The 16,144-nt window shown below is 31.1% G+C and overlaps 1 protein-coding gene across 1 annotated transcript in view; it reads left to right on the forward strand.

The window, feature by feature from the left end:
- The window catches only part of LOC106684626 (alpha-tocopherol transfer protein), a 57,906-nt gene extending 44,714 nt beyond the window's left edge, over positions 1-13,192 (forward strand). Inside the window, exons 3-7 of the mRNA XM_014426814.3 lie at positions 4,180-4,324; positions 8,329-8,587; positions 9,178-9,288; positions 9,975-10,077; positions 12,656-13,192. Of these exons, the coding sequence (XP_014282300.1) occupies positions 4,180-4,324; positions 8,329-8,587; positions 9,178-9,288; positions 9,975-10,077; positions 12,656-12,798 (761 nt within the window). The 3' untranslated portion in view covers positions 12,799-13,192. The remainder of the gene's footprint in view (positions 1-4,179; positions 4,325-8,328; positions 8,588-9,177; positions 9,289-9,974; positions 10,078-12,655) is intronic.
- Positions 13,193-16,144: the final 2,952 nt, after the last annotated feature.

Here is a 16,144-nt window from a genome sequence, read left to right on the forward strand (position 1 = left end):
TTTCACTTTTCCAGAATCTCAAACAAAATAATTAATCAAACTAATAAATTTTCGATAATAAGTTTTTTTTTTTATTCATAATTGATGATTTACCAATAACCATACTCGATTCATGTCAATTAACACAAATAAATATTTTTACATTTATATGTAAAATATCTCCACAACAGACAAACATATATTTAAATTTTAACTTCGGCCTTCCATGCATTCCATAGCTAGTTTTGATCTTGATCTAAGTGTCTTATATCTGGTTTCCCAGAGTGAAAGTATGCTAAAAAAAAAAAATTATAATTGTAGAAACTGTATAAGATATTTGTTTTCAATTCAGGCAAAATTTGTAAAATTTTTGCTAACATAGTTGTGACCTACAACATAGTAGATATCACTACTCCAAATTCTTTTTTTATTTTATTTTCTACTCATTTATTTATTGCTACTTAGATTATAATACATTCATAATATGTAGTAAATTTGATCTCAGTTAATATGAAGTGTTACAGGCGTGTAGAGGAACTACCCATTTGTAGCACTCTAATGACGTTTTACATTAGTAGGTCTCGTGGCCATCTTCTTTTCAGGCGCCTCGAAGGTTTGTCAAGAATTGAAAAGGAAGCAAGATTAGAAACTAGTGGGTTTGGGTGGTTAGAAAGTTATTAATGGAAGGAATGATATATGGTTCGGTCTAGATCGGTTGCATATGGTCTTCATGTATGATTTTATTTGTGGCAAAGTAAGGAGCATTGGGGATTTTACGAAGGATTTTGGATTGTAAGGATTGGATGCAAGAGGAATTCGAAGGCTTAGTGGAGCCCCAAAGCTCAACTCCGTAGGTCCAAATTGGCCTTATTACAGTAATATGGATTAGTCTTTTGTAATAAATTGGAAGTTTAGACCATTTGTCCTGTAAGTGCTGTAATAGTTGATCTACGTGCAGTTTCCTGTCTTTTCAGTCTGGTGTGAGGGTTCAAGGTAAGTCGATTGTTCAGATATAGTCCAAGGTAGCGGATCTGTTCGACAAGGGTAAGAGCAACATTATTAAAGAAGAATTAAGGGCAGTCGGTAGGTTCACGACGATGGTTAAAGGTGAATTGATGGGATTTGTTGAGATTTATTTTAATCCTCCAATTACGACACCATTCTTCGAGGGCTTTCATATGGGATTGAAGAGTTTGGGATGCAATTAAAGGATTATTACTAACTGGGAACACACATGTGTCATCGGCATACGTGGATAGTTGGGTATAGACGTATAGACGGTGTAGTGGATGGGACCGAGAATACTACCTTGAGGAACACCAGCGAACCCAAATTCTTTAAAGTAATCTAACGTATTATTTTGTTGGCAATTGCCATTAGAATTTACTAGAATAACTCAATTTCATGTTAACTAAAATATGCCATAGGTGAGACAAAATTTTCAAAACTTCGGAGATTATTCGGTTTAACTCTTAATTGTGATTAAAAATTGTCGCCTCGCTTGGTTTCCTATATAATGAATTATTTAAATTAATTTTTTCTCAGTTGAGGTCAATACATTTTGAAATATCAGAATATTTTAGCTACCAAATTTCCTAAATTTACTAAAACGTTGATCTGGTCGCATTAAAACAAACAAATAGTAATTTCTATTGTGATGAAGTCACTACCATCATTGGATGTATTTGAAACTAGATGGTAGAATATTCTACTTGAAAAGTCGGGCTTGAACTCATCTCTACATCAAAACTAATTGGAACATAAATTCTTCAAAGTTTTTTAATTATTTCTTTTGAACAATTCGACACGGATGAGTCGTCATAAAATATTGAAGGTTCATTAAAAGATGATGCGGCCATCACGTCAGCAAGATAAACGTAGTTATCTCTTACACAAGAATAATTGTCCCCAAGGCAATTTAAAATTACGGGTTGTTGTTATTAAACAATCTTTGCATTAAACGGAAGTCTCTATGGATTCAAGAAATTTAAAAAAAAAGTCTTAAACTCTTTCAACGGTATGATGTTAAGAAAAAATGCATAATCAACTTAACCATTCTATATATTGGGTCAACGTCACTGGAGTAATCAGCTTTAGTTTTGAAAACTATTGACCGCAAGGAGCTAGATAGAGCCTTACACTTCAACATGAGGGCAGTAACCACCGCCCAGCGAAAGTAGTCCAGTTTAGTTTTATCGAAAGAGGTTCGGTCCTAGTTTAGTAAACACTGTGTTTAAAAAAAAATTTTTTTTTTCTTTAGTCTCTACCGAAACTACCGAAAAATAACAAACTCGTCCATGCTTCACTAATTGAAGATCAGTATGGTTTTAGGTGTTATAGAGCCCATTTTAGGTTTATTTGTCATTTCGAATGTGTAATAATTCTCACATCATTTTTCTTCGTACATGAGTTATTTGTAACGAATAGCCCTGATGATGCCTTCTGAATTGGCGAGAAAATATTACATTTAATAAGCTTCGATTTCGGATAAATTTAGTGGAAATTTCTTTTGGGATTGGTCTAGTTTGGTTCCTGATTTGTCGAAACATAAAATGTTGAATTAAGTTTTTGTTCCTTACTTTGTCACAAATCAAGTCATCCATCAGGACCTCAATATTCCATATGTTGCCGATTTGGCCAGAACCAGATACCGTTCCTTCCATAATAAACTTCTCAACCACCCAAATCCACTTGTTTCTAACCTGGCTTCTCCTTCATTACCTAATAATCCTCCTAGGCGTCTGAAAAGAAGATGGCCTCGAGATCTTCTTCTCTAGAAATGTTATTGGAGTTCTATCAGTGGGTAGATTCTCCACATGTTTTTATCATGTCACTATGTCACCTACAGCAAATTTACTTGTTGTATATATGTGTATACAGTTGTAAATATCAATAAATAAATTATTAAAAAAAAAAAAAAGTTTTTGTGTTCGGTGCCCCCGTAAGAATTGGACAATACTACAACAGGTGATTGTCGGACTCAAAATTTACAACAAATATTGATACGCTCTATGGCCAAATTCCAGATAGAAAAGCCGGAAATTTTATTTTTGTATTTTTTTAAGTGCCACCTATTTTTTTGTTATTTTAAATACTAAGCTTTAAGCAAGCAGCCTTGCTTTAATAGTAATTTTTTTAAACTTATTTTAAAGTTTTAAAAATTCTCTTTGAATGATTTAAATAAAAACAAGTTATACTCACTGTTTCCGAAATAAAATATGCATTCCATTTATACTAAATGAAGCTTATTACGTGAAGAGGTTTTTATCGGACTTTCTTCGTTCCACTTAAGTCCAAGTGGAATTTCTGTAGCTCAAAGGAAGCCTGAGAAAAACACATACGGGTAAAGTGTGATTAATATTTTTTTAAAAAGGATCGTTTTGCTATCGGTCCATCTGTAAGTTCCCTTATGAAGGATAAAGTGAAGCAAAACCATATTTCTGTGAGGAAATTTTATCTACTTTATGATGGAGCAATTGGATCTTCATTATTTTGTATAATTTTTGAGTGGTCGCTTCCTAAGTAGCAAAAAATGTGTTGTGGTTTTGGGCATCTCTTCAGCCATTATAAATTTAGTTAGGTGGTTAAAAATCTGTATGATAATATAAAATCGATTTTTTTTTTTTCTGCCGCTCCTCCGCAATTTTTGTTCACAGATTTTTAAGACTTGAACACATTCATAGAACAATTAAATTTCTTTTTATATGTTTTATAAACAAAAATGGAAGCAGGGTGAATAAGGGTTTATTGACTGATCTTATTTTCTCGAGTTTTTTTAAATAGTACGATGAAATATAGGAAGCAGTTGAAAAACAAATGTATATGCATATGTACCAATATCTAAAATTTTACGAAACAAAAATTACCTAAAAAGCAATGAAAGTTTTCATGTGATGCAAAAATGGTTCATATATGGCCAACAATTAGCCGAGCAGCTTTGTGGGTTTAATGAGGCCTTCCTGAGCTGGTTCTGGTCACAATTAGCCTCACCATTTCTTTATATGGAAAGTGATACTTGAGCTACATTGGAGTCATAAAATATAATCTTATTTTTTCCTATAATTAAGTAATTTACCCCGCCGTTGGTTATTAGATAAAGTTTAAAAAAGAGCTATTAGAAAACTAAGATCCAAAAATGAATATTGCCTGACACAATCTCCAATGTCATCTAATTGTAATTTATTTATTTTTTTATTTTAGATGAATATATAATGCTGTTCTTGCACAGCAATTACTTCAGCCTCGATAGAACCAAAAATACTATTAACTCATATTTCGTAGCGAGGGCTGAAAATAAAGAACTCTTCACGAATTGGGAAGTTGATGCATTAGACTTCGAAACTTAGTAAGTAGATTTATTTATATTTTTGTACTAATGGTATGTATATACAGTTGTAATGCATAAAGTATATATTTTTTTCTTTATTGTGTAATATTATATTCAGTCTTATATTAGACAGTGGTAATTGAGATAATAGAGCTCATTCGTACCATATTTATAAATGTATAAATTAAATTATAACAAAATATGGTTCGAAGAGAAAAAAAAAAATAAACGAATTTAAAATTAAAGTAAAATAATATCGTAAGCACAACCATTCCTATTTACAAAACTTACATTAATCCTTGGGAACTCCGAAGCAGGACTCCGGGAGATCCTGGCACTTTTCTCCCAACGCCATCACTGGTATTAAAAACCAGTGTAGGCAAAGTATAATTAGGAATATTGTTTTTATCATACTTAAATTTTGATAACTCTTGGATTTTATTACTTGTATTCGTCATTTTGCTATTTAGTTAAAAATTAAAATTTTTATTACAGTTAAAATTTACATTTTAACACAGTAACCGTTACTAATCATAAGCTGAAAGCTAGTAAAGCTATATTAACATATTTTTATTAGAAGTCGGTGAAACATGAAGTAAGCTAGAAATAACTTGTTAAAAAAAAACAAAAAAGTACCAGCTACAGAACTAACCCAATTTTATAACAATTTTTATCCATAGAATTTTTACTTAAATAGATGGATTGTTGGTGAGCTAGATTTTTATGAATGCTGTAAAATAATATTGTATATTTTGCACCAACGTTTGGATTTGTTGATATTTTGTATTTTCGACTCACTTAAGGAGACAGAAAAGTCTGAAGTTTATACCTCAGCTTTCTTTGGGTAAACATAAAAGAAAAAGTTACTGGTTCACACTCTGTTGTTATCTATGCATTTTTTCCCCCGAAAAGTTGTGCAAAAGTTCATAGGTAACCAGGGAGAATTCTTACCAATTTTAATTTCATTATAAATATCTGGGAACCAATAGCTGGTGCAATTTAAGGCTATCATCGTCGAAGAAATGAACCACTAAAATATATAAGAGTAAAATAAAAAAATTGTTTAAAAATTCTTTTAGAAAAGAACAATGTTTCTTTTTTAAACTTAATATACATTCTCGTTTGAAATAAAAGTAGAGTAAAATAATAAACAAATGCATCAAAATAGAAATTTTTATTCAATATGTTTAAGTCTGAAAGTCTGTCCCTTAGATCGGTTAGGATTATTTACACGCTTTACTTTTTTAAATTAAATTACTTTATATTTATCGCTCATAGTTCTGGAAACTTGGAAAATTTACTGGATCACTTTTAATCAGAATGTTGATTATGTTAACAGAAAGACTTGTAGGGTAGATGTTTCTTGTTTTGTTGTAATGTGAATGGGATTACGTTTACAATGTAACCTAATATCGCCTTTTCACACGTCAATGAAGAAAAGGCTCCGAAGGCAATGAAATTCTTGAATGGCTAAGATGTGGGGATTGTTTTTGATGCTCATTAAAGCACTGAGAAATTCGTTCAACAATTCGAACCGGAAATAATTATAAAGTATAGTTTACCTGAAATCATTTCAAGACGTTCACTGAATCTCACTAAATAATTTGCGATATCACTCTTGAATATCGATCAAGCTTTTTGCTTTGAGTCAAAGGATTTGAGCTGTTTGCTTGAGTCAAATCAAACATTATTCTTCTTGTAACTGGTAAGGCAAATGTTAATATTAAACTAGGACTCTTCAAATTAATCTTGGTAGATAGTGAAAATTCTATCCTGATTATTCTACAAATTAGAGAAATCTTATTAGTAATTTTCGTTAGTCTGGCTATTGTAAAATAGGGAACCAAAAAAATTATTAATTTTAAAAATAAGTTAATCGTCTTGTAACTTAAGAAATAGATATTTATCGACTTTATAAATTTACTTAGAACCTATTTGTGATATAATAGTTTCAAAATAACTTTCACCACCACCGACACATGAGTGTACACACGGAAGTGGCTCAAGTACACAAGCATCTGCTTATAATTCTGGTTTAAATTAGAGGGGGTTAAGATTGTATCATTCAGATAGTGAAAGAAGTTGAAAGAAGAATCTGGCAGATATTGAAAACAAGTTACTCAAAATGTACCTGATTCATACTTGGTTCTCTCTGTACTTTTTGGTTCTGGATATTTAGTTTTTTAAAACACAATATTTTTTTTTCCGGGAAGCTATCAGTTCGTCATTTTATTTTGTCAAATATGTTGGAAACTGCTATTCATAGGATGAAGGTCGTTATAAACCACTTAAAATTGAATTTAATTAGCTTTACTTTTGAGCACTAATAGCATAACAGTTCCTGAAATATCAAACTTATTTTATCTCACAATCAATGTCGATTTTGATGAAATTTTTTTAATATTCATTTTGGAATATAAATATTTAGAACCTTTATTATCGTACAACTAAATGACCATTGTATCATATCGAAGTGTAACAGCTTAATTTAAATAATATTTCAGAAAACTTAATTTGTTATTAGTATCTGGTTTAATTAAGGATTTGTGTAATAGATATTTTACCCACTTCCTTTACCTACGTGACACGCACGGCTTCTGAAGCGACTTTGTTCTGCCCTAGAAAGCAGACGTGTGGTTCAGAGGATGCGTGAGAGAGGCTAGGGTAAAACGCCGACAGTTGCTACAGACCCCACACTTGCATCAGAAGTGGACGGCCAAGATATCTTACCTCATCCCAGGTCCCATTCTCTTTCGAAATTCCAGAATTAGCAAACCCTGTAAGAGTCTTTCTACTTTCTAGCCGTCTCCTAACTTTTATGAGCATTCTTGATTTCTTGTCCTAGAAAAATAAACAAACCCTTGTGTAATTGAAGTTCCTCTTAAAATGTGGACCACTTATGTATTAAATTCTAAACTAATAAGAAGATATTAGTTTCAGTGTCAGTCATAGGACTGATGCTTCCCTGAGTTATATAATTCCAACTTTAGATTACATTAAAACATAACAGCTTTAATAGCTGATTAAATTAAAATATAACAAACGTGTTCAGAGTTTTCCAAATATTTTATTTTATTTTTTTAATAAACGCTTAAATTTCACCATTATTTGTACACAATTAGATAAAATACAGATTGCTGCAGGTAATTTTTGTGAATTTTTTTAACACCTTTTTAAATTTTGAAAGTAGTTTTTAAAAAGATAAATTTAGTTCTACACTAATCCTTAGAATTGAGAGCAACAAATTTAGTATACACTTAAGAAGTACGCCTGAGTTTAACTACATACACACGAGTCACCAACTTCATCTATACTTTTGAATTTTTTTTATATGTTCTCTGTTTGGTTTCATTAATTATTTTTAAAAAAAATTAATATCTTCTACGAACAGTTGTATAGGTATACTGAAGTGAATAAATTGGGACTGTGTAGATATAATGTTGTGTTTGAATAAAAAACAATTATAGTTATCAAGAGTACACTCAACATATAATCGAAAAGTTGAAATCCAAAACAAAAGGGGAAATAGTTCAAAACTCGAAAAGAAATAACAATTTACTGCTATGTTTGATGTAAAAAATAATTCAATTTCAATGGCTAAGATAATTAGTTCCCAAGGGGTTTTGAGGTGTAAAAACTAATATTAATTTTATTTCTCCTTTAATGACAAAGAGCAATGGGGATGATTATATAATAATAGATTTATTTCGTTTTGTTCAATAAGAAAATAATTATTGTTGATTGTATTAAATATATATATAGGAAAAGGAAAGCCAGATTTTTTTTTTGCTTCCTTGAAAACCATTAAACACAAATTTTTATAAAAATGAAATATTATTTGTTTCTATTGTATACCGACATACATTATACATTGTGTACTACTAAATATATTTTTTAAAAAACGACCTGGTAAAATATTTTATTAATTGACTATATTTTAATAATTAAATCCATTGAATATTTTTATTGATAGAAATTTGAGATATAATGCTTCAACATCCTAATTGATATTATTATTACAGCGAATTAGTTCCAATACCAAAAAGATCTCCTGAAGGCTTCATTGTGCTCCTATACAGACTGAGAGATCCTGATCCAAATAAGTTCATTTTCCAAGAAGGCCTGAGGGTGTTTTTGTCATTCAATGATCTGAGAATTTCTGAGGATGGGCTCGCTCCAGGGTACATTGTGGTATTTGACATGAAAGGTTGTTCAATGGGCCATCTTGCGAGGGCAACTCCTTACATGAATTACATTAAGGCATTTATGTTGTACATTCAGGTGAGGAAATGATTTTTTCTTCTTGTACTGGTAGATTTAACATTATATAACTATATTTTTTAAGAAATTGTTATGTGATTTTATGAAAATTGATACTGCACCAGAATATGATTATCTAATCATCATGAAATTTCTTTTCAAAACTAGCATCAAAAGCTGATCTCTAAGCAGTTGAATTATTTAAGCCATTCTGTAGCTAATAAATAATTATAGGGGCCATTCTTTCTGAATGTGTTGAACGCTGAACAAGCAAACTTTTACATTCAATATCACTTAATAATTTAACCAAATAGCTTAGCCTATCCATGGGTATCGATGAATATATTGGGGATATGGAAATTATTTTGATTATTGTGGAAAAACAATATTTATGTATACATCTTTAAGAAAATCATAATGTTTATGAAATTGTTTACTAAATATTTTTTATGAATTAGCTATTGGCAATGGGACATCATACTGGTATTGATAAGAGTTATGAAACCGAAAATTTAGCTTAATAAAATAAATAATAAAAGCTGTTTTTAGTTTTGTTAGCAATTTTTCAGTCACCATTAGTTTTAAAATATAAGTGCTTCCATCTGTTTCAGGAAGCTCACCCAGCAAGGTTGAAAGGAATCCATGTCATAAATACAGTTTGGTTTGTTGACAAAATCATGAATCTGGTAAAACCATTTATTCAGTCCGAAGTTATGGAGATGGTAAGAACATTTATTATATTTCTACAAATGTTTATATCCATTATAAAGTATGTATAGATAGCATTTAACAGTTTTCACAACAACACAGAATGTTACTAATTATTTGAGCGAGTTTAATAGTTGATACTTTAACATTGAAAGAAGAATTTGCGTATATTCATAAATATCCTTTCTAGGTGACCCAGAAATGTTTCGCTATTGCTATGTTTAAAGATTAATATAAATTGAATGAAGGAATAGGGCTTAAGTTAGCTTTAATTGATTACAATACATAACAAAGACCTAGATTTTAGGAGTTATGTGGTTATATGGTTATATGTTCATATTTTTGTTCTTTTCACTCCTGTCTATTACTATTATTTTATTTAATGTTATTTATTTTATTTTAATCATATGTTTTTTTAAAATCTAAATACATATTTATTTTTTATATTAACTTTTTTTAGTTTTTATCATCAATACTTGTATTTATCTCTATTCATTTATTTACTTTATTGTAATGGTTATATTAATTAAAGCTAAATATAAATTTATATTTATATAAAATAAAAAAAACATACAAAGTACCAATTATACTTTGAAACAGTACAATTTCAATATTTTTTAATAAACTAATTAAAAGTACAATTGAAATTGAAAAAGATACCATTAAAATATAAAATACTCATATTAATGTATGTTTATAGCTGCATTTTCATCATTCTCTGGATACCTTAAAACCATTTGTTCCTTTGGAGCTTTTACCAGAAGAATATGGTGGTGATGCCAAACCTGGATCTGTTATTCATGGTAATTTAACTGTAATTAAATAAATATAGTATTGGTACATAAGTTTGTGACAGTCATATTCAAATATGGGGGCAACGGGCCTGTCTGTCAACCCAAAAGTTGTGAGTTTGAGCACCGACCTTACCTGGTTTTTTTTTTTAAGCATATAATTATACAAAACTTACTCACAGCCCCCCTCTGGGCATTTCTGAGGCCCCGTTAGCCAATGGATGGCACTTGCAAAGAATAAGCGTAAGAGTGACGAATCCATCCTTATGAAAAAACCACTTCAAGAAACGTGCGATGTATTTCCTTAGTACATCACGCAAAGCCTTGGACCTCCACGGTCTATCGTGCCAATGATAATAATATTTAAATATGATGAATTTCCATTTTTGTCTCTTTTTAATATATTTTTCAAAATGAGCCAAAAAAAAAATTTTTTTTAATGAAAACTATATGAAAAGTGGTATAAATGATATTTTTCTTATACATAAAATAATATATTTATCTAATTTGAGAAGATGGTGAAGAGTGTGGTCAGCAAATATATAACTTATTTCTATGCAATAAATGAATAAAACTTATTTCTTTGCCCCAACGTTTCAATCTGAATTCAGGCCTTCATCAGGGTGACTTGGGTGGAATTTCCGTTGTCAGCACAAATAAATAAGTTTTGCTCATTAGTGTATCTTTGCTGACTGCAACCCACTCCCCTCCTTCTTCTCCTCATATCTACGTTTAAACATCAACACCTCATTATTTATCTGTCAACTAGATTTCTTATTTTTCATTGACATCACTTCTAAACTTTGTAGGCATTTATTTTCTACAAGTCTTTTTCATATTTCTGAAGATAATTTGTACTATTCTTTGAAAACTTATTTCTTCAGCTGACATGAATTTAGATGTAATATTGTTTCAAATTATTTTTGGGTATTGTTCATAAAATTTCATTAGAACTTCGAGCAAATAAACCATGGCTTTTTGGTATGTGGAGGGTCATTGCTAAACTATACTCTCACTTCAAGGTTCTAATGCAATATTACAATAAATATGGCTCTTTTGAATCCTCCATCAAAATATTCATGTATTCTTCCTATTTTTAATTCAATTTATAATTATAATTTAAATTTACGATGTATAATTGTGATAATTGATTCTTGTATATTCAGTAAGGAAGTACTCTTTTTCAAAATTGTATTCCCTTCTGGTTGAAAACTATGGATTATTGTTTCTTAGGCTACCAATATTTTTTTCACAAGTCACAACAGAGTCCCTTTATTTATTTTTCTTACTTATGGAATGAAAAAAATAAAAGGGGTGTAATAAAAAAAAAAGTAAATATTATATTACTTTAATGTGAACCGAGCAATAAAAAAGTATTATGTGTTTTTCCATGCACTTCCAACTATCTTCTCATTAGTTACTTAATTTTATTTTGCTTCTATCTTGTCTTTTAGGTAATATGGCTGCTGGTCACTGGTGCGGGGTATTACACAGAAATACTCGTACTACTGCTTCAAGTATAGCACTTTATTGATTTGTTTTTCTTTAATGTACAAACTTAGTTCTCTTTGTCTCATGCTGCCTCATGTAAGGATCAACACTGTCTCATTTCATCCTCTAAATCCCTGAAAAAGCTCCTTTTATATTCTGTAAGAAGTATAAACTTGTAAAATATACAACTTTCTGCCAATCTTATACAAAGTTCTTATCACAGAAGTAAGCTATAACTGGTTCTTAAGGCACAGGAATTGATGTTTTTACCTTGTTCAACAAGCTTGAAAGTCTTGCCCAATTAGAAGTCATTTTCCCAAGTACCTCTGGAGAACATATGTTGTTTCTAGCTGTGTTACTGACGTATTTATTAGTAATTATATACTGGTAAAGTATTTTTTCAGGCCAGCCTTGGAAGTAAGTAGTCGTCTCTCATTAGATCTATTGAATCATCATGTTTCCCTCCCTTACAACTAACCTGATCTGCATTTTCTCCACAATAAGACTAGAGGTGCTCCTTCAACTAAAAACTACATCATATTTTGAGGTCCTGTCTTGCAAGCACTAGTGCCTCCCTACAATCATTCCTTGGGTGTTCCCAACTAGATCTGCTGGTGCGAAAAAATCTGATTCCGAGTAGAGGGTGCATACCCGAGGATATCTATAATCATTGCATTATAAATATCCATTGTTGCTAGGTGTCTGCTCCTGATTCAAGTCCAGTAAGAGTAAAGGTTATAATACTTAAGCGGTCCAAGTGAGGTAGCTCATGTAAATTTTTTTCAACATAATTAGAAGTCAGTAGATCTCACATCTATATTCCTTTCTTTTAGACTTATTTTGGATGTTAGCTGTATTAATTTGATATAGTTACCAACAAATGAAATAACATTGCATTAAAAAAAATAAAACAGATAAAATATGAAAATATATGGGAAGTACTGTGTTCACTTGCATTCAGTAGATGCATAACTGAGAAAACGAATCAGTTATGTCTTAGTGGTCCTTTGGTGACATGCAATTTATTTTTATTTTGTGGTTTTTATTTTTTCACTGTTACAAAAGCAGGTTCCTAATTAATGAAAATATTTAATTACAGAAGAACACACCAAATTCATAAAAGAAGAATATAAAGAATGGCTTCTTGGATGTGGTTCATTACTTGCTGATCTTCAAAAAAGGCCTCAAAAAGATAAACAAGATATAATGCAAGGATCATTTAGATCACTCTCAATAGATTAATGAAACTACACAAACCTTTAAAGTACAAATAACAAAAAAAAAAATGATATTGTGGATTTAGTAAATCCAAAATTAAAGAAATATAAATCTCTCAAAAGTATTAATAGAGATTGATTTTGTAAATATTATAAAATATTTGCAAGCAAATTGCAAAGCATCACTGTACTGTATAATATAATCGTTATTTTTAAAAAAAAAAAGTGTATATTTTTACCACACATAAAAAAATCTATGTATATATGATGTTTTTGTTTATAAAGTATTTTATTCTATTAATTATTAATGTATGCCACATTTCTAGAAAATAGTGTAATATATTGTTTATTAGAATATTATTTTTTTGTTATTGAAATCATTATTGGTAATTTGAAGATTAAGGGAATTTATTATGTACATGTATTATATTATGATCATTTCGAAATATAATTATTATTTTTCTAAAGATGACCAATCAATATATAAAATTTCAGTTTTCCTATTAACATATATTTATTATATATTGATATATTTGTGTTTATACACTCACCATTGTAAAAATATAAATTTACAACAAAAATAAAATTCAAAATTCACAACACAAGTTGACATCTGAGCTAAAACCAATGAGCTAAAATTTTAAAGCAAGATAATTAATCAAAAATAACTTTTTTTTAGTTTAGTGAAAAATTTGATTATTAGTATATTAAACAAACTACTGGTTTAAGTGATAGTTTTGAACTACAAAAAATGAGGATAGTATTATCAATCCTTCTATGCATCTATTAGAAAGGGCTTCAAACTGGATGTGGATAGGAGAAAAAAATATTTAACTTTATAACTATACTGAGATTTTCATTGAAGAAAACAATTTTTGTCTGGTATTTTCATATATGAATAGACCAGAAAACAAAGTTTTATACTTTTTATTTAAATTATTCTTATAACTTTACATGTTCTAAACTTCTCTTTTTCCTCACAGGAGTTACCCTGCAATGGGAGATGTATTTCTAGCAGATAATTTTATGATATAATATGTATTAAAAAGTCATATTACTACAAGTAATGGGTGATTCTAAGGGAAGCAGCTATTTTCAGAGATAAATTTTCAAAGAAGTTGAGGTCTCCAAACATTTTTTTTAAAATTTAGGTATGTTCTTTGACCAAATATTAAGGTGATAAAGCATATTTGTGAGATCACTTTTAAGTTTAAAATTAATACTTCTATACCAGTAGTTCCTAACCTACAGAAGTCTGCAGACCACAATACCGGAAATTTAATGAAGTGCAAGCCACGGTAACTTCCGACTTTGAGCAAATAGGGTCTCCCTCGGTAAATATTTGAAAATAAGGCAGCTGAAAAGTGCATTTTCAGTTACTTTCATTTACCTGTTAAAACCTTTCAGATAACACTCAAACAACAAAAAAAATAATTGATAAAATAATTCAGACAATAAAGCCTCACAAATATATGTTATAGGACCCACCTGTGGCCCTTGCAACCCACCAATGGCCTGCAGGTGGGGAACCACTATTCTAAATTATTGACATCCTAGGTGACATATGAGCAGATACCTACCTAATTAAGTATACTAGATTTTAAACTTTATACCGGACATAGTACCATCAATTCATGTACATCAAAGTGAATATATGCAAAGAGTAAATTTAGTAAATATTAGCAGATAAATAATAAAAAAATAAAAAGAGAGGAGAAGAGAAAGAAATGCTTTATTCATTCATGCTGCCCAAATGCATCGGGTTACCACATTACACAGCATACTGATCAATCCGTGATCGGACATATATAAATTACATATTTTTATATGATATATTATAATAGAAAGATAACATTTTTTTTCCCCACAGTTTTCTTGTACAATTAATACCAGTCTACAAACTAAATACAAGTTTTTCAATTTATTCCTTTTTTTCTTTCCCTTCCATTTCACAACCCTTATTTCATTTGATCAATAAATTCCCTTATATAACAAATATTAAAAATAATAAAGTAATAAATAAAACAACAAATAAGATATGCGATGCATACATGCCATCTCTCCTCTGGATAACTCCCCTCCTCATTAATTTCCATGAATATGGTGGTGGATGATTCCCAGGGAGTCAAGTATTATATTCTCTGCCATCCTAGCCATGTCCTGGACATCGACCCCGAGTTTCTCCATGAAGCTCCTAGTTGTGTTGGGAATCGTTCCACGGGCTCCGAACCAGAGGCCTCTCACGTTCAAGTCTCGTTCTCCGAAGCCCTCACGGAACTTCTCCTTGAGGAAAGGGATACATTTATCATAGATTTCCTTCTTTTCCCTATCTACCTTATTTGCCTGGTCAAGGTCGTTATTTTCATATCTCACGGTGGGATCCAGAATGATTGCCAACTTCCCCTTCTTAGGAAAAGCAACTATATCCGCATATCTTGTGGATCCATCCATATCTACACAGTAGACCTCATCAAAGCAGGCAAAATCTCTTTCTTTTAGGAGCTTCATTAATTCATATTTCACTCTATGATGTCGGCGTGTTATGAGGAGGGAGTTGTTGGGATATTTCCCCAGCACATATTCTGGCGTTTCTGGCTCTCTGTTGCATTTGCGACAGAGGGACCCAACTTCTCTATCCTGTCCGCTGACACCTGGGACTCCACGTAGGGCTGCATAATTTATATTCAATTTCAGGGCATTGGACCATTCAGAGCTCGTCAGTATTTGTTTATCATATATAAACTTATTTGCTCTCGGGGTCTCTTTGAAATGGTGTACTCCAATGCCCTGCCACCTGCAATTAGCCTATTCCTCGAAAGAATTTTCATTTAGCGACTGTTGTAGAGCTTTCACACTCCGATGCCCCTGATCAACGCTCAATCTTTCAGCACATTCAGCAATCTCGGCTGAACAATCGAAAGTGGACTGGAACAGAGCATCGGGTACATTTGATAGCCGCTGAGCAATGGACCAGTGTTGTAGGGGAGCCTCCCATTGGCATCGGATCAAGCCTAGATCTCGGTAACTCCTCGGAGCATACTACATCACCGTGGAGGTGTTCGCAGGGAGTCCTATAATGGCTTTAACACTTCTGCGATATATTTCTATGGGATGGTCCCATGGTATAGACAAATCATCAATGAAATAGACTTAGAAGTATCATAACTGGTATTTAAAAAGGAAATAGAAGGAAAAATTTAAGTTTGAATAAGTGAAACATGAAGCACATTAATAAAATGTCCTACTAGGATGATAATCTCCTCTCCATTGTTGTTTAGAATCTTAGGTCTGAGGATCATGAAGGAGAGGTTATCCCTAGACAGGAAGGCTGTCAGGACCAAATAATTTTTTATTGCACCATGGAATGGATA

This window comes from Halyomorpha halys, unplaced genomic scaffold (genome assembly GCF_000696795.3).
Source record: "Halyomorpha halys isolate HHAL.00 unplaced genomic scaffold, Hhal_1.1 Scaffold595.1, whole genome shotgun sequence".
NCBI lineage: Eukaryota > Metazoa > Arthropoda > Insecta > Hemiptera > Pentatomidae > Halyomorpha > Halyomorpha halys.